The 19,303-nt window shown below is 41.1% G+C and overlaps 2 protein-coding genes across 4 annotated transcripts in view; one reads left to right on the top strand and one right to left on the bottom strand.

The window, feature by feature from the left end:
• RB1 (RB transcriptional corepressor 1) overlaps positions 1-19,303 on the top strand; it is an 83,173-nt gene that overhangs the window by 44,198 nt on the left and 19,672 nt on the right. The window lies entirely within an intron of this gene.
• LPAR6 (lysophosphatidic acid receptor 6) lies at positions 4,066-7,070 on the bottom strand. The gene has a single exon (XM_052786133.1). The coding sequence runs from the start codon at positions 6,381-6,383 to the stop codon at positions 5,361-5,363; it is 1,023 nt and encodes a 340-aa protein (XP_052642093.1). The 5' UTR covers positions 6,384-7,070; the 3' UTR covers positions 4,066-5,360.

Consider the following 19,303-nt stretch of genomic DNA (forward strand, 5'->3'; position numbering starts at 1 on the left):
AAGCAACTGCCCTGGAGAGTGAGTGCACGGCAGAAAGAGCTACTCTTATGCCTCCCCAGGCTCTTTGAGCTAATACACACCAAGGAGAGTCTGGTTTAAAGGGGAGTACCCGTACATGCGACTTTATCTGCTTGTTCTGCTTTGAAGTCAGTGATTTCTATTTTTTTTTTTTTTTTTTTTTCCCCCTGCCGTTTTGTAATCTCAGAAGGAGCAGCTTCTCTTTATCAGGGTGAGGCTGTGGGGTGCTCGCTGCTGTAACGCAGAGGTGCTTGCTAGCGACAGATGGTGTCCAGCTGTCTCAAAGGGGTAAAAGAATCCTTGCTCATGAGATGGCAGGGCTCATAGAAAGGGCTTTAAACTAGGTTCGAAGGGGGCAAGGGATAAAACTAGGTGCACCAGAGATGAGCCTGGGGGCAGCATGCCGATGTTAGGGGTGGATTCAATGACCCAGCTCAAATGCATCTATGCCAACGCACGCAGCATGGGCCATAAACAGGAGGAGCTGGAAGCCATTGTGCAGCAGGATAGATATGACTTAGTCGCCGTCACGGAAACATGGTGGGATGACTCCCATGACTGGAGTGCTACAATGGATGGCTACAAGCTCTTCAGAAGGGACAGGCAAGGTAGAAGAGGTGGTGGGGTGGCTCTCTATGTTAGGGAATGTTTTGACTGTTCAGTGCTACACGATTCTGATGACAAGGTGGAGTGCTTATGGGTGAGGGTGAGAGGGAAAGCCAACAAGACAGCTATTGTGCTGGGAGTCTGTTATAGACCGCCTGACCAGGTTGAAGAGACGGATGAATCGTTCTACAAGCGGCTGGCAGTAGTCTCAGAATCGTGTGCCCTTGTCCTTGTGGGGGACTTTAACTTTCCAGACATCTGCTGGAAATACAACACAGCAGTGAGTAAACAATCTAGGAGGTTCCTGGAGTGTGTGGAAGATAACTTCTTGACACAGCTGGTGGGTGAGCCAACCAGGGGAGGAGCCTTGCTAGACCTGTTGTTTACGAACAGGGAAGGACTGGTGGGAGGTGTGATGGTTGGAGGCCGTCTTGGGCTTAGTGACCATGAAATGGTAGAATTTTCAATTCTTGGTGAGGCAAAGAAGGTGGTCAGCAAAACCACCACTATGGACTTCTGGAGGGCTAACTTTGGCCTCTTCAAGGCACTGGTTGAGAGAGTCCCTTGGGAGACGGTCCTGAAGGGCAAAGGGGTCCAGGAGGGATGGACATTCTTTAAAAAGGAAATCTTAATGGCTCAGGACCAGGCTATTCCCATGTGCCGCAAGTCAAACCGCCGAGGAAAACGACCGGCCTGGCTGAATGGGGAGCTTTTGTTAGGACTTAAGAAAAAAAGGAGAGTTTATAATCTCTGGAGGAAAGGGCGGGCAACTTGGGAGGAGTACAGGGATCTTGTTAGATTATACAGAGAGAAAATTAGAAAGGCGAAAGCTCAGCTAGAACTAAATCTGGCCACTATCGTAAGGGACAACAAAAAATGTTTTTACAAATATGTTAACAGTAAAAAGAATCCCAAGGAGAATATCTATCCTTTAATGGATACAGAAGGGAACGTAGCAACCAGTGATGAGGAAAAGGCCGAGGTACTTAATGCCTTCTTTGCCTCAGTCTTTAATAGTGAGTCCAGTCATCCTCAGGGTACTCCACCTCATGAGCTGGAAGGTAAGGATGAAGAGCATAACATACCCCCCTTAATCCAGGAGGAATTAGTTAGGGACCTGTTACGCCATCTGGACACTCACAAATCTATGGGACCTGATGGGATCCATCCAAGAGTACTGAGGGAACTGGCAGAGGTCCTTGCCAAGCCACTCTCTATCATCTATCAGCGTTCCTGGTCAACAGGGGAGGTCCCAGAGGACTGGAGGCTTGCCAATGTGACTCCCATTTATAAGAAGGGTCGGAGGGAGGATCCGGGGAACTACAGGCCTGTCAGCCTGACCTCGGTACTGGGAAAGATTATGGAACGGTTTGTCTTGAGAGCACTCACACGGCAGCTCCAGGATAAGAGGGGGATTAGGCCCAGTCAGCATGGGTTTACGAAAGGCAGGTCCTGCTTGACCAACCTGATCTCCTTCTATGACCGGGTGACCCGCCTAGTGGATGAGGGAAAGGCTGTCGATGTTATTTTCCTAGACTTCAGCAAGGCCTTTGATACTGTCTCTCATGGCATACTCCTGGAGAAGCTGGTGTCTTGTGGCCTGGATAAGTGCACTATTCACTGGGTGAAAAACTGGCTGGATGGCCGAGCCCAGAGGGTCGTGGTGAATGGGGTGAAATCCAGTTGGCGGCGGGTCACGAGTGGTGTTCCCCAGGGCTCGGTGTTGGGCCCTGTTCTGTTTAATATCTTTATTGATGATTTGGATGAGGGGATTGAGTGCACCCTCAGCAAGTTTGCAGACGACACCAAGTTGGGAGGCAGGGTCGATCTGCTTGAGGGTAGGGAGGCTCTACAAAGAGATCTGGACAGGCTGGATCGATGGGCTGAGGCCAATTGTATGAAGTTTAACACGGCCAAGTGCCGGGTCCTGCACTTCGGTCACGGCAACCCCATGCAGCGCTACAAGCTTGGGGAAGAGTGGCTGGAAAGCTGCCCGGCAGAGAAAGACCTGGGGGTGCTGGTTGACAGCCGGCTGGATATGAGCCAGCAGTGTGCCCAGGTGGCCAAGAAGGCCAATCGCATCCTAGCCTGTATCAGGAACAGTGTGGCCAGCAGGAACAGGGAGGTGGTTGTTCCCCTGTACTCGGCACTGGTGAGGCCGCACCTCGAGTACTGTGTTCAGTTTTGGGCCCCTCGCTGCAGGAAAGACATTGAGCTGCTTGAGCGTGTCCAGAGAAGGGCAACCAAGTTGGTGAGGGGCCTTGAGCACAAGTCTTATGAGGAGCGACTGAGGGATCTGGGGTTGTTCAGTCTAGAAAAGAGGAGGCTGAGGGGAGACCTTATCGCTCTCTACAACTACCTGAAAGGGGGTTGTAGTGAGGTGGGTGTTGGTTTCTTCTGTCAGGTGTCTGGAGATAGGACAAGAGGAAATGGCCTCAAGTTGAGGCAAGGGAGATTTAGGTTAGATATTAGGAAAAATTTTTTTACTGAGAGGGTTGTCAGGCATTGGAACAGGCTGCCCAGGGAAGTGGTTGAGTCACCATCCCTGGAGGTATTCAAAAAGCGAGTGGACAGGGTACTCCAGGGCATGGTTTAGGGGGCATGGTTAATGGTTGGACTTGATGATCTTGAAGGTCTTTTCCAACCGAAATGATTCTATGATTCTATGATTCTAAGTTGTCACTCAACCCAGTAACAGCTTTGCCAAGCACAGGGAGAGCAGTAGCCTGGGAGTGTAGCCCAGTGGTGACATTAAGGACTTTAGTCTCAGAGTCTTTGGAGGGAGTCTAATGTTAAACAGGCTCTTTAGAGAGAGGTGCATTGAGGAGACATTAGAGATGCATATCTGGCTTTTGAACTTTGGATGTCAGGGACTTTGGATCTGTCAGTGGCGTGTGGAAAACATACGCAATTTCTACTCGTGCTGGGGGTTTCATGCATTTTTCTGAAGTCAGATATGAATCAGAAAGTTTAGGATTCCCAACTAAGATAACTGCCTATTTTCAGATATTATGCAGACATATCTATGCTATCTTTGTAGCATAAGCTCATACTATTTGAATTTTCCTTTCATGAGTTGTGTGGATAAAGATTTAAAATGCTGTTAAATTTAAAATCCAATCAGCATTAGTTTCTAGCAGCAGTCTTTGAGTAACTCAGTCTTCCAGTAGTAGTAGGCAATGTACAGTTGATTTATAACAATTAAGCAAAAGCTTTGCAAAGGGAAGTAAACTCAATCAGATAACTTACCGTATACTCTGACAGCTCAATATGTGTTTTCTCCGACATGCTTCCATATACTGCCCTGAAGTAAAAATGCCTCAGTGCTGTATCTGTGTTGCAACTGACTGCCCTAAATCTAAAGTGCAAATTCATTTTAACTCAGTTCTTAGTCTTGACTCCGTTGTTTTGGGGGAGGAAAAAACAACACTTACTACTTACTTTTACCTTTTAAATATTTGTTTATTTTACAGTGATATTAAATTAATTTTGAGGAAAATGTACGCAATGTTCTAATAGCTGGGAAACATACATAGCAGGATGTTTTAAAGCACTTTTGTCTATATATTCCTGTTCATAACAGTAATATACATATATTTCTCCTTTTACATGGCTTTGACTTTTCAAAGTGTCTCAATTAATTTTGCCAGCATGTAGCCCCAAGTAATTTATTTTTATACTTTATAAAGTTTGCAAGAAAATAGCATTTGAAATTTTAAATGCCCATGTTAAAAATATTTCTAGGACACAAAAGATTGAGAGGAAGTTTCACTCTAAATTACTGTGTCTTGAATTTCTTTATGGGACACCAAATAGTTTCCTAGAAGAAATATTTGGGTTCATCCACATGCTCATTTCTAGTTAGCAAAGGTCATGTTTTTCTAAGAAACTACTACTTTGAGATTGAATTACCTTATTTTGCTCAAAAGTCGTGTTGAGTTGAAGTTCCCACGAAAGAGTTTTAATAAAGTGGTACTGTACCTAAAGCACTAACTTCAGTCATCAGCGGTTATTTTGTTATAATTACACAGACATCTGAGACAGAGGTGAGAAGAAAAACCAGTTTGTCCGAGTTGTTTCCAGATGCCCTGAACTACCAGAAGATTTAATTGCTTTATGGGGGCCAGGCTTGTGGAGAGAGCACGTATTTTATCAGATAAACCTGGGAGAAACAAAGTTCTTGTAGCCCATTGATCGAAGCCTCCTATGAACGTAATGGTCCTTAAGAAGGAAGGTGCGGGGAGAAAGACGGGAGGGAGGAGTAAGAGAGGGAGAAGAGGGAACTTCGGAGCAGGCACAGTAGCTGAGGTGATGTGATCAATACGGTGCTGTTTTCCTCAGCAGCTGGGTCGTGCAGTGTAAACCAGGTAGTTTCACCCCCGTCCTCCGTAACTTGGAAACCAATATCATTATTAAAAATGACCAATTGTTTTAACTTCAGAAAAAACACACCCACTTTTTCATTTGTGTTTAACTCGACAGTCTTTGGACTTTGGTTAACCTAATCCAAAACCAAAAGTTCATTTCTAACATACGACCTGTCAGAACAGACGTTTGACATAAATTCTTAAAATACTTCTTCTGTGTACTATTATGCTTAACACTTTTACAGTCTTATCATAAACTTTTCTGATGTGAAGGAAGCATAACATATACGTATCAGAATATATTTCCGCAGCTGAAGAAATGTGCAGGCTTCTAATTCCAGTTTAGTCCCAGTAGTCTTTTAATACAGTTTAGATTGTAGAGTCACTGTCAAATATTTTCATTTTTATGGTCTGAAGGCCGTGTTGAATGAAGTTCTCTGAAACTGGCCTTTCGGAGAATCTGATGTCCCGTGGTCTAGTGGACCGGTTCTTTTTTATTGAATTTTGAATTGTATCCGATGTAAAGTAATAAACTATAGGGTCAAAACAGCAGTTTGAAACGGCGATGCACAGGGTGACGGGGTACATAGTCCTGACTGCAGTTACCACTGAACAATTAATCCAGGTCTGCGTTCTCATAAGGGAGTAAAGTATTAAGGTAATGTTATAAGGCACAAAGCAGAAGCAGAATATCACCAAATGGACAAAAATCATTTTGAGTACCTTTTTCTTGCTTAATTTATTCCGACTTAATGTAAGTGGTTTATTCAGAGTCCGTAAGACCATAGTAGAGCAGGTCACGTTCAAGATGAGTGGAATAAAAAACCCAACTATTTCAATGAATATAACAATCCGGGATAGGTAGGTTTTCCATGTGTCCTCCGAAAAGTTTTCAAAGCACGTTCTTTGTTCAGTATTATTACGGCGGTTTGTAGACTGGAAAAAGCTTGCTGGTGTGCTGCCTGTTAACACGGTTATCCATACTGCAGCGCAGACAATTTTTGCGTTCCTTTTGGTTCGGAGAGTCTTGGATCGAAAGGGGTGTACTATGGCTAAAAAGCGATCTACGCTTATGCAAGTCAGAAACAAAATGCTCCCATACATATTTGTATAAAAGAGGGTGACAGAAATCTTGCAAAGAATGTCTCCAAATGGCCAGTTTCTCGCTACAAAGTAATAAATCCTGAAGGGTAATGTAAACACAAAAAGCAGATCCGATATTGCTAAATTAAGCATGTAAGTGGTAGTCTCGTTTTGCACTTTTAGTGTACAAGTAAAAATGTAGATAGCGACACAGTTTGCTATGAGGCCGAGAACAAACACCATACTAAAGATACACCCATATAAAGTATATTTAAAGGAGTCCTCAGTGGAACAATTAGAGCTTACCATTATAATGGTATATTTAAAATTCCTGTGATTTGGAGGTTTCTCTGGTATTTTTATTGCAACTTTTTTTAAATTCCAGAATAACTTGCAGATGTATTTGGTTAAGTTGGTTGCAGAGTACAGCTTCAGAGAAGAAACACAGGCTGTGCAGCAGGGGAGTACATCTCCAGCAGCAATCACCAGGACGTTGCTCTTCTCTTCCAAGCGCTATTTGTAATCACATAGCCAGTCTTTGAAAGTCAAAAACCCGTATCATTTGTGGCGCATGAGGTCATCCCAAAGCTTGCTTAGTTCCATTCCCCCCCCCCTCGATTCGATGAAGCCGTCGTAGAACTTTCTGCCTTATTCTTGGCTGCAGATCACGATGGCGAAGCCTCGTCCATCCGAATTTGCTGGGAACGTATGCTTTAGAAAAGGATTTCCGCAAAGCGTCGGCGCTCGCGTTTCTCTCAGCCTTCCTTCTGTAAAAGGAGCTTTCGCGGGGTGGGAAGCAAGCCGCTTGCGAAGGCAGAACCGAAATTCCAGAGCGTGTTTGTTCCTGCAGAGCACAGCCCTGGCGTCCCTCTCGCCAGCCTGGCTCCTTCTGGAGAGGAGAGAAAAGATCTCGGGCAATTTGTAGCATGACATCACAGGAAGAAGAGGTCGGACTCGGTTTGAAGAATGGTTTCAGTTCGGTTTGTTTGCCTTCCCCCAATCTGATAATGTGTCTGCTGGGACTGTACCTTGCAGGCGTGCAAATGGTCACCAGCAGAGTGCTGCAGCTGCAGCCTCCGGTTAACTCTTTCCCTACTCCCTGAAAGGTCCTGGAGGCCGAAAGCTTCCTTGCAAAATCTTTTTCTTCAGTTAGGAAGAGACTTTTCAGTGTCTGAATAACGCGCCTTGAAATTCCTGTTCTTCTTTGGAGATAGTAGTCGTTCTTTTGTATAGGATTATTTTACATTTTATTTGATGGAGGATACATCTTTTGATAGATATCTTTGCTTGTGACAGATAACATGTTAATTGCCAGAACTCACCTGAGCAGTTCTGCCTCGATTCCCTCAATACACCAGTACAAACCTCAGGAGGGACAAAGTAACGCTGATAGGTAATTAAATCATTTTGCCAAATAATTACTGAAAGAGAGAGGCATAAATAATATGAGCCTGTGGGTTGCTCGTGGATATTCCCAGGACTGAGATGTGTTGCAGTGCAAGGAGAAATTTTTAACTTGTTCCATATTAGAAAGCATATCCCAAGCTCTATTCCTAATCAGAAAGATGGTGGTTCTTACAAAAAAAATGCTTCAATTTTTTTAAAATTCTGTGGTACAGAAAGCATTTTCTTCAATATGTAAGCACAGAATTAATATACCACAATAAATACTGCACTATGCAATTGTTTCTGATAATTTAAAGGGGGCCAGTTATCACACATGCACAAAATACTCCCATTAGTCACTGATTAATGAAATGAAAACATGTTGTAACTAATTAAATTGTTAAGTAAATATTAAAAAAGCAGCTCTTACTGCCTTTAGGGGCAGATATGAGATAAATCTTAGTTTAGACAGACTCATTTATTTAACAACAGCTTGGATAGACTCACTTCTGGCATCAAACGCAGTCTATTTCTAAGTCTTGGAATAACAAATCTCTTCATATCTGGCTGGGTGGCATGGTTCTTTTGAATGAGATTTTAATCTGTTGTACCTAAGCAAGGCTCTGGGCAAAACCTTTCTAGTCTGCTGTAAAGGAGAGTAAATAGCAGCACTTCACAGGGGTTTGGCGTAGTTTCTTAACGTAAGGTATGTCAGACAAAATTCACAAACATGCAAAAATGGGTCTTGCTTGTTTTATTTCAAGTTTCCTTGATAAGTTTCTTCTGTGAAACTCTTTCACCTTGATTTTGAGGTGAAATCAAGCAGTTTCACTTCTACAAGAAGAAACTACAGGAAACCTTTTCGACTATTTTTGAAACTCATACCGAACCATAAAGCGTAGTGCGTTTTCCACTTCTAAGTCGGCAAGAAATGAAAATGTGAGCCTGGCAGAGTCTCTTGTGGGTCCAACTTAACTTGTATCTTAGCATAAAGTTGCCTTACCTGGCTTTCCTCACAAAAGCAGTCGTGACACGTGGTTAAATTTTGTTTCTACTCCCGGCAGCCTTGCACAGTGAAAGGGGAGTTTTCCTGCAAGAGTTCCCGAGTTCTGCATCGGGCCGTGGGAGCTCCAAGCTCGGTTTTCCTGGTCCGGCTTTGTTTGCACAGGAAAACTGTGTGGGGCAGGCTCAGTTACTGGAATGAAAATCCCTGAAGTACAGAAATTTGATGTCACATGTCAAGACCTCAAGCAAGAATTCACTTTTAGAGAGAGAAACTAATTCATGAGTACTTGGAATTTCTGTTTGGGCGAAGGTGTGGGTGCACAGAGACAGGGTGGGGATGTCTCAGGAGCACTTTTCATTTTACCACCATAAATGTGCTTTAGAGCAATTGTGAGGGTGCATCCTCAGCCTTCAGTTGGCCGTCAGAGCCCCTGCCTTGCTGTGGCCAGTGTTGTTGCTCCTGTTACGAATGTGGGTGCTGCTCAGTGCTGTATTTTAGGGGCTTGGATATATGCTTCTGTTGTCTTTAGGATTTTCTCTCACCCTTGCAACTTTTTGGTGCAGAACAGTACGTGCACTTTACCCTAATTGAAGAACTAGGAGATATTTATATACTTCCAGAAACAGCATTTTTTTTTTCCACCTGCAGAAGAAAATTTGAAAACCCCGAGTTGAAAGGTTTTTGCTTTGTATCGTGTTTCAGTGAGGAGGTATATGATTGAGCGGGCGGTCTGAGTCATTTTAGTGTAAAAGCGTGAAGGGCAAAAGTGAATTGCACACCCATTTTCTTAATTTAGAGGTGGCTGATTGCTATCCAGCAGCGAGCTTCTCCGAGCTGACGAACCTGCGTTAGCGCACCACGAGCCGTGGGAATCGAGAGCAGCCTCCCTTCTGGCTGGGCTCCGGCACGAGCAGGCAGGAAACTTCATCACACTTTCCTTTCGTTAGGTCACGTTTTAAGACGTTTGGCTCTGCGCCATCAGATTTGGGAGAGCCTTCAGTAAGCCCCAAAGCTTCAAAAAAAAACCAAAAAAAAATTTAAAAAGCTGTATCGGTTATTATGGAGGAAGAATTGATGTGGTAATGCCCTTGCTTATGCTCCTTCACTATGGGCAAATTTTCCTTTGGGATGAGGAGGAAGAAGCAGCTGCGGCCAGGGCCCTCTACGCTTGAGGGGTTTTAATTTTTTTTTTTCTCCAAAGGAAACGCCGCTGCCGCTGCAGGGAGATGCGTATGGAAGTCTGTCTGCCTTTCTGCATCAGAGACGGGAATGGGTTAGGACTTGTCGTTTGCTAGATGAGTGCTAGATGAGCAAAGATTGCGTTTCCATCAACAGGTTTCCTGTGGCTCTTGAAGAGGCATCGGAGGCAGAGTGAGCATGGGCTCCTTAAAGCTAAGAGCTGGCGAGATGCTTGAAATCGTCTCTCGCTTCAGCAACGAACAGATTTTTGTACGCTCCTTCGGACGGTTACCGCTTAGCTCTGCTTACATGAGTTGAGATACCCGAGTTTAGATATCTAGGACTCTTTATGCCCTTGAGCGATCTTGGATTTGTGAGGCAAACCTATTCCAGCGTTGAACAGGGGGGTGAGAAGGAAAAGTCCTTCTAACCCTAGCAGTGTGCTAGTACAGAGCTGTTTGCTCTCATTTAGGACACAGGGGCAGAATCCCTGAAGTTCAGAAGTCCAAATCGAGTGGTAAAGAAATATTTCACTGAAATAAAACAAGTACTGGAAGGCTTTCCAAGCCTTTGGAGTTGTTTTGACCAGTGTTGTGTGTTCTTCTGGTGTTACCCTGGTCTTCAGTGCTGGAATCAGACAGAAGTTGTAGTCAAAGGCGAAATGACTTTTGAACTTGTCCTGTGTACCACATTTAGTCTGGCGCTGATGCTGCTACTGAAAGCTCTTACTTTAGAGGAAAAAAACCCCAACTTTGCCATTAATAACATTGTAATAAATTCTTACAGTGCTTCCAAACCCAGAGTGTGCACTGTTACACCGAGGTTGTCAGATGCACAAAGCGCTGTATGTAACTCCATTATTCTATAACTAACCTTACTGCTTTTAGAGGCACATCTGTATCACAGCACAGGCATTTGTTCTCACTTTGCATAAGCAAACTTATGCAAAAGAACTTGTGCTATCTGTTGCAGTGAAGACAAACCTTGGCAGGACAGTATTTTCTTTGCCCTAAGTATTATTATTTATCCAACCATTTTCATGGGTTTTAGCATTTTTAGCCTATCTACTGGAGTTTGTCTTTGGGCATGTGTATGTACAGGAAGGAATTTATTATGGTTGAGACATAGGGCTGGGAGCCAGGAAGTCTGTTTCTGGCTCTGCCACAGATTTTCTGTTCCAATCCTGGCAAAGTTTTCTATGACTTTGTGCTTGAACTTCCCTCCATGTAAGAGCTCGTTCACTTCCTCACTGGGATGCAAGGCCGTCTTAATTGTTAAATATAGTTTGAAGTCCTTGGATGGAGAACCCTTTATTAAGTATGATATTCAGATAATTGCAGTGGCTGGTGAATGCAATAAAAATGTAGGAAGATTAAAATTTTGTATTTTTAGGTTAGATTCCTGCCAAGCAAAAGGATCTATTAAGAGCCTTAATTCCGTAAGTCTATGGGGAAGTAGGTACAGAGAAAGCAGGGCCGGGAACTTCGACCTTCTCAACTACCTTTCAGGATTTGCCTGCTCAGACACTCCTAAGTCACTAAGACTGCTTCTGGTAAGTGGCTTACTGCCGCCTTAAAACGCAATGATGGTGTCCACCTACGGAGACAGTGTGAAGTAGTTAGCAGACTGAAAATTCCCTCTTTTCCCTCCTTAAAAATTTTCCTGTGTAGTAGGCAAGTCTTTAAATGAACATTATAAGATTTATGGTGAACAGACTATTTTTACCTAGTCAGACTAATCCTGCATGACTATCGCATAGCCACTTAAAGACTCCTCCATATCAGGAAACTTGTTAGCGTAAATGCAGATGAAAGTACACCTACAAATTACAAGTCAAAGTTAAAAGAAAACTGTAAATATTTTCCACTGAAAGTCTGACTGACCTTCTAGAACCAGTTTTCCCAATTAGTTTTTGTTTTACTAGCTATGTTCTAATACATAGCCGCCAAAAATCTTTCAAATATTTAAAAAAAAAAAAAGGGGCAAGAGAAGCTGATGTGTTTGGGCTGTGAGTCTGTTAGGTTGTCTAAGTTAAAATAATGTCTCTGTGTATGTTATTGCTTAAAAAGGGAAAAGGAAGCTCAGAATAAAATGAGAGTTCTTAATTCCTGTGCATTTGAAATGCTTCTCTTTTCAATTGTTTCAATTTCCTTTGTAGGAAACACAACTGCTCCTTTCCTCCTTGCAGAAGGAGGAAACAATTTTTCTCCTTTTGTATAAATTCAGGCTGCTAGAGTCCTATTTTTTTTTTCTCTACTCTTGAATTCATGGAGAAGAGGGCTTTTTAAAGCCAAATATATGTATAGCAAAGGTATTTTATTGTTGCAGTTTCTCTAAATAATGTGAGAACAACAGATTGCTTTGGTTCTTTGTTCTTAAAAATGTGCAGTGAGTATGACAACCATACTTTAAGAAGTGCCAGTTTTAGTCAAATTCTAGTTCTGAAACACTTCTTTACAGTATTTGTTGTATGACCCTGTGTCGGTAAGCAGTTTTTTTGAACCACTTCAATTAGTTATATGAAGTTCCTTCCTTGCTGTTTCCTATACTGTCCTTTATATACCTAGTGTTATCAAGAGAAGTGGACTACAGAGAACATGTTTTTACTTAAGGAATGCTACGTAAAAGCTGATACAGGCAGAAAGGAAAACCAACATGTGTTGATTAATAATTTTTAAGCAACTAAGAGGCAAATAAGTATATTCTTTTGCTTTCCTAGCTGGAACCCTCTCCTTTGAAGTGAAATTTTGCCTCTAAAGTGCTGCTGTTGGGACTGTGTTCAGTCATCGCAGTATCCCTTGGCGTAAGATAATCCTTCAGAATATTTACAAGTCTACTTGAGGCTTTCTAAAGATGACATTCTTTTTCTTGTTTCATTTTGATTTTGCATAAAAGTTTTTTGGGGCAGGGTTTTGGGGAAAGTTTCCCATGTGCAGTGATGGAGAAAAGTGCAGAATTATGTTCTGGAGTTTGTCATACAAGTTCTGAAGGTAGTTTTAGAATATTTCATTTCAAAAAATGTATGTCCCCTCTGCTTACATTTTAGAGCTTGTTCTTGGCATTATTTGGTTTGTTGACCACAATAGTTGAGACAGAGATTGAAAATATGGGATTAATTTTTTAAAGTACAATACTGCAAGTTTGAAAGTCATTTTTGTGATAGCACTAAGAGAAGTGTGCAGTGTCTAACGGTAAAAGGAGCTTTGTTATCTCAAAGGTCCAGTTAATGCTAATGAACACGTTAGGTTTACCTGGAATTATGTAAATGGTGTCATGGAATATGCAGATTGGTTGTTTGCATTGTAAATACACATGAGCAGTTACAGCAGTGTTTTAGGCCACTAACAGATGGGTCTAAAATACTTCCATGAAGGTTCTTGAGTTGCACTTTTTGTGTACCTCACGGCAAGTACCAGCAGCAGTTTTTGCTTACGTTCTCAAATGTTTTGATGTGCAAAGTAAATTTTTCTGAGAAAGCAATTATAAAGATACTCAGAGCAAGCAATAATTGGATAAGATATTATCAACATGTCCCTTTGTTATCTGATACATTTAAAATGGTGGCCCCCACCTCCCTCTAATATATGCAGCAAGAGCAGGTAAGAAATGCCACACCTACTTAGCCCTCCCCGCAGCCTCAACTTTAAATTTTTCATTTTCTGTAGTTATGAACAGTGTGTGTGTGTGTTAGGGGTTGCTGATTTAATTAAGCCTCTGACCCTTTATATAGTCTCACTTTGAGGGAGAAATTACTTTGCATGAAGAACAAAATCACCATTTCCATTGCATCTTTGGAGTAATTTAATGAGCCACCTTGGCGAGATAGGAAACTCTTGAAAGACGATCGAAAATGGTTCTGCTGCTGTGTAGTACAGTATTTTTCAGAGGGCCTATAGCATATGTAGCAGGCATTGTACAGGTGTTCGTTAGGGACAGTGACATGGAGAGTTGGCAGTTTGTAACAGGTATCCAGATATATCCTGAGGTGATGTTCGGAGTTGCACTTTATAGATTAATTCAAGAAAACTTTATGCATACTGCAGCGCATTCCCTGGAGAAGAGGCATCATGGCATCGTGCGTTAGAAGTGTGTGTTGAGATCAGATGATTATGACGTGTAAGTAAGTCTAGTTGATCTTACAGTAGGCTAGTAGAGGTTAGATAATGTGAAATCTTTTGGAGCTTTAATCTATGGATTGGGTGGTTTAAAAGGGATGGGCTAAAAAGCAAAGTAAAGGATCATAAAGATGAAAAGCTTGAAAAATGGACATTGACATTGTTCAGAGGGAAGGAAAATGGAAAAAGGATCAGTAAACAATCTTAGCAACGTGATTTTCAACGGATAGGAATAGGATGAAAGGAATTTCTAAAATGTCAGATAGGAAGAGAGATGCCTTAATGAGAACAAAATACCTGAGTTCCTGAACTTTCATTTACTTTTTTTTGAACTTTAAAAAAAAATATGTGTTTATTGAATCATTCTGCAAACTGATTGAAATAATGTCAGTATTTGAAATTTCTCTCCACCTTATATGCAGGAAATAGGTTAAATGGCTTTCCCTAACACTATGGCAAATTCTGGCTCTACTCAAGCTTATACTTTCTAAATCATAGGATTAGAAATTCAATGTTTAATTGTAGTTGGCAGAAGTTTGTCCAATGTTCCATGACTAAAAATTCAAAATACTTTGCAAGTGCAAAACATGACTGTTTTATGTAAAAAAAAAAAAAAAAAAAAAAAAAAAATCAGCTGCTATAGTAAGCAAGTACTAGAAATGATAGGAAGGAAATGGAAGAAGCTTCATGAATTATTTTCGAAGCTATTCCAAACACACAGGATGAAATGGGTCAGGAGGACAGAACTTGCAGAAAGACATTTCTAATTTGTTTAGTTCTAAGGCAATTACTTTTATTTTTCAGATTTTTAGTTTAAGTTTTTGCCCAATGTGTATTCTCTGGCCAGGATTGAGGTAGACTGGTTCCATGTCAGAATTACTGGTGTTTATCCATGTATTTCTTGAGGATGTATTTCACATTCATGCCAAATTACTTGCAACCACCACATCAAGTGCTTGCAGCCTCTTGCAGTTTTGGCCGAATGGAGGCCTCTGACTTTGTACGAGAGGATTTTAACCTCTACATGTCAGAGACAGCACAAAGCCCGCAGTGACATTCCTATTCTCTTTTTTTATAAAGGATAACATAAATAAGTTATTGAAAGAATTTACCATAGTCATTCAATAAGATTTATTTTATAGTTTAAAAAAAAATAAACCAACTATGGTATTAATTTGCATTCCTTCACAAAACTGGAACGTAAGAAGTTCAGGAAGAATAAAGTTTCATAAGAGTTGTTCAAGCTGGTAAGCTAATTAGTATAGATAAATACTGACATGAAAATGCTTGTCAGGGGAGAACTACTGCCAAAAAGCAGAACTTGGACTTGATTAATGAGAAGAACTATTACTTTCTAAATGTGTAAGTCAGCAAATAGCCTCTTTAAATTCTGCATCATAAGATTACTTAAATGATTATTTAGCACTTCATTAGGACTGGGAAACAGCAATTACAAGTACTTCAGTTGACACACCCCCCCCTCCCCCCCGCAACTGCTCTTTCCTTCCAGACCATATCCTGAAGTTTTATGAAATAAATTCAGTACTTTATGAACTTTTTTTATTACATTGTTGACCACATTTAGCAGTTTTATTTTCAATGTGGCTATCAGCTAATACCTAGAAGGTAAGAAAGGAAGCGTCAAAACTTTGGAGGAGGGATGTAGGACATGCTTCTGTCCTGCACCCCCCCGTACTCGCGTTTCTGGGCTTTGTCGAACTTTCTCAGCTGCCGTCTTGTGGTATTTTAGTGGTTCAGTGGTATAGATGGAAAAAGCGAACTTTTGGCTATGCAAGTCCTTCAAATGTGAGGTAGAAGCAGTAGTATTGAAAGTCCTCTGCTCTAAGTTTCCGTAGTTATCCGTTACATCGTCTCTGAAAGAAAAAAAGAAAATGTTGGTTGACATGGGGGCATGAGATAAGAGTGAGCAGATTAGGTACCCGTTATTTCGGAAAGGCCACGGAGGTCCTACTTCTGCTTACAAATACTACCTTAACTCTCTCCGTACTTCTTGAGTTCATTGGGTTCTGATATGGTTTATATGATTGACTTAAACAGTTTAAATGCAGGCTGTTGCTTGAAGTAACCCTACTGCCGTCCCTTCAGGCCTCCCCTCTGCTTCTTCCCTTGTGCTGGGTGTATATATGCACTCAGCTGAATGAGGAGAACTATTTGGTTTAAAACTAATCCTAACAAATACATCATTTCCACAGTCGTAGCTGTGCTAATGCTGAAGCAAGGGACGAAGCAGAAAGCGCAGGTGTGTAACTTTGAGGAGCACCAGTGCACTTAAACTGATTTAAGCCAGTTGTGAAACTGTGCTGTAAGTGTTGTGGCAGAATGTTCACCTTTGAGGCTTTCAAATTTTATTGTTTTGACTCTTGGCCAGACTTTAACTTAGTGTTGGCTATATGAGGTTTAAAAGCCTCTGCTAAGCTCAAGAGCGAGATCTGTGGTTCTGGTCTACTACCCTATAATTTATTTTCATGTAAATGGTTTGAAACAGTGATATTTGTAACAAAAAAGAGCCATGTATGCCTGATTAGTTTTTCCACAAAGGAGGATAAAAATGAGCAGCAATACAGACTCACTGTGCATAGTCATGCTTTCCTATTTGAGATGAATAGGGGTGATAAAGGGCGACAGCTTTGTAAGGCAAATATTCGATCCGGATTCCCTTGAAGATGCTGTAAGTTTTCTTATTGACCTCAGGGTGGTGGATGCTTTGAGCCAACTGTCTTCAGTATTGGTATTGGTTTCCATTTTCCTTGTCATGTTACAGTCTAAAGACTCATGTCAAACAATCTAGAGAATTAGAAAATCGCAGACAAATATGCTACAGGTACCTCATGTCACCTGCAGTTAGACAGAATAGAGAGTCAGGTAGCAGAGAGATAAATTCAGGTTCTTTGAGATTGTCATTTGTGGATCTAACTTCAGAAATGCCTTCATTTGCAGCCTCTTATTTCATTGGAAGTGAATGGTAAAACCTGTCTTGTTTTTGCTATGGCTTAAGCATATGCTTCACAATAGCTATAGAAAATGCCCACTGAATGACAAATGAGGAACTTGTTAGATACTTAAGTTAAAAAAAAAAACCAAAACAAAACAGAGAAGTCTACATAGCAGAACTCCTACTGATGGTTTGTTGCATCTGAGTTGTGGTGCCTTGTACGAGCTTTTCTTAAACAGGGATGTTTCTACGTAAGGCTTCTGTCTGCTGTTTTGCTGTACTTGTGAGCGCACGTTGAACTGTAGTACTTTACATACTTGCTTTGGTTTCTGTGCGAGTTTTACATCAGTATATTTGTGGTGAAGTCAGTGGAGCTGCCCATAACAGATACCACACTAAGCAAAAGCAGAAATGGGCATTTTCTCTACAGTGAAAGTGAAGCCAGCAGAGTAAAATTGCATCCCAAACAAAGTAACTCCTTTTAATTTGACAGCTATTTCCATGTGTTCTTTGTCTGTCTTCCCCTGAGATAGAAAAACACAGGAATGTATAGATTTACAGAACAACGGAAATGTATATTCCTAAGTCAGTGTGAAAATGGGCTGTTTCCTTACCAGAAGCAATGTGTTGAAATGTCAAGGTCAACTCAAATTGTGGTTTTTTAAGTCTTCTTTTTATTCTCTAAATTTTCAGAGGCAGGCAGGTTTTCCTTATTAAAATACAACAGAATTCTATAGTAGCTATGACTTTTTAATTTCATAGGGATTTTACTTCTTTTAAGGTAATCCTTTCAGAGCTCACCTCTATAGCAGAGTTGATAAAATGGATCTTTTTTAAAATTTTTTTCTAAAGTGAATACTTTGTTTCTATACCCCAGCCTTTCTTAAAAATTATTTTCAGTTTCTGGTGGGTGGAGGAAGTTGTTTGGAGATCTGTATAACTGGGAATGGAAACTGTTTATGTAATCTGTCTGACCATGCTGTGCATCTGCACTGTTCTTCTTGCACAGACCTGTCAATCAAAATGCACTTTTTAGTTGCTTTTTCCGTAGCTGTGCTAGCTGTGCTCAAGGCCGTAGGTGTGGCCGAAGTCTTCATGCCTGCGAGAGGTAGGATTTACTCCACGTCTATACAGCTCGACCATGCTAAGCTTCGGTATTGCACCATGTGCTGACGGCAGAAAATGATCAAAGTAGAAAGTATGTGAAAGGTAGGTTTAGCAGAAATGGCTAAGCTGCAGTTCAGGTTTGTTTTTCTAGTGCAAATAATAGGAGAAGCTGTAAAATTCAACAGACTTCAGATTGCATCATTCTTTACGTAATGTGCGACCTTTACACCCTCTGGAGTTTGAGAGCTAAAGGGAGACATTTTGGGGGGCTTCTATAAGCCTGGCAGTTTAAAATTCCTTAGACGGAGAGGAAAGCTTCCAAGTTATCCCAACCTTCCCGCATTTGCTTGAGCCACAGAAAGTAAACAGTACCAAGTTCAAAATGGTTGTATGCAACTTCAGTAAAACAGGGTTCAAATATTTCAGTTAAATCATGCACGATGGTAGTTTGTGGTATGATCAAGTTTCAAAATTAGTATGATGCCTTTTAAAGCACTGATCAGTGAGCTTCTGTTTCGCCATTCCTCAAAGAGATACCACAACCTGATCGTAGTACTAGCAGAAAGAGTTTGAAATGCTTTTTGTTGGAAAACATTGGCAAAATGTAAGATTTCTGTGGCAGTATGTTTCAGTGAAATTTCTTCCAAAAAGGCCAAGTGAATTTAAAAAGAAAAAAAAACGACATTTTTTTAGAAGCTGATTTAGTTTTCCTTAAATTTCAGGAAGTAAAACTATGAGCAAAAGACTTCAATTTTCTCAAAATAGGATGTAAAACATAGTGCTTTCATCAGAAACATTGAAACTTTGGGTTTGCTCTGTTTACAAGTGACTAAGAGTTTCTCACAATAAAAATTCAGAGAGCTCGAATAGAAAAGCACTTTGTTACTGAAGGATTTAGTGGTTTTTGTGTGGAAACGGTAGGATATTTGTAATCTAATGAGATCAAAGGAAACATAAGTTTTGATCACTTGGTAATTTAATGTACCTTGTCAGCTAAGTCAGTTTTACTGCTTTGTTGATAGGTGCTCTTCAGGTATTGCCTAATGTCACTGATTTATTGCTTCAGGGAGAGTAATTTCCATTCTTTTCTGTACATCCTGCAGTCTTTAGTTATATGCCCACAGAAATACCTTCCGGTTGTAAGTGGTCAAAGAGCAAGTGTTGAACAGAGGAAGGAGACAGCAGAGGCCATGCAAATATCTTGATTTTCATAAACGCATTTGCTCCCTATACTCAGGAGTATCTGAGCACAAAAAAAAAAGCATCCAAAGTGTTCTCAAAATTTTGACATTCTTTTAGGATATGTTACTTTTTTAATTTTTGTCATTTTAAAAGGAGGGTTGGTTTCCTCATTATCTTGATGAAGACCCAAGACCCACATGCCCACGTCTCAGCTGGGCAACCTTGCTTTCAAGTCGGTGGTTGGGTGCGTGTTTCTCGGCCAGCACGGCTTTGGTTAGGTCCTTCTCCTGAGGCACCTGGT

The sequence above is a fragment of the Harpia harpyja genome, chromosome 4 (assembly GCF_026419915.1).
Source record: "Harpia harpyja isolate bHarHar1 chromosome 4, bHarHar1 primary haplotype, whole genome shotgun sequence".
Lineage (NCBI taxonomy): Eukaryota > Metazoa > Chordata > Aves > Accipitriformes > Accipitridae > Harpia > Harpia harpyja.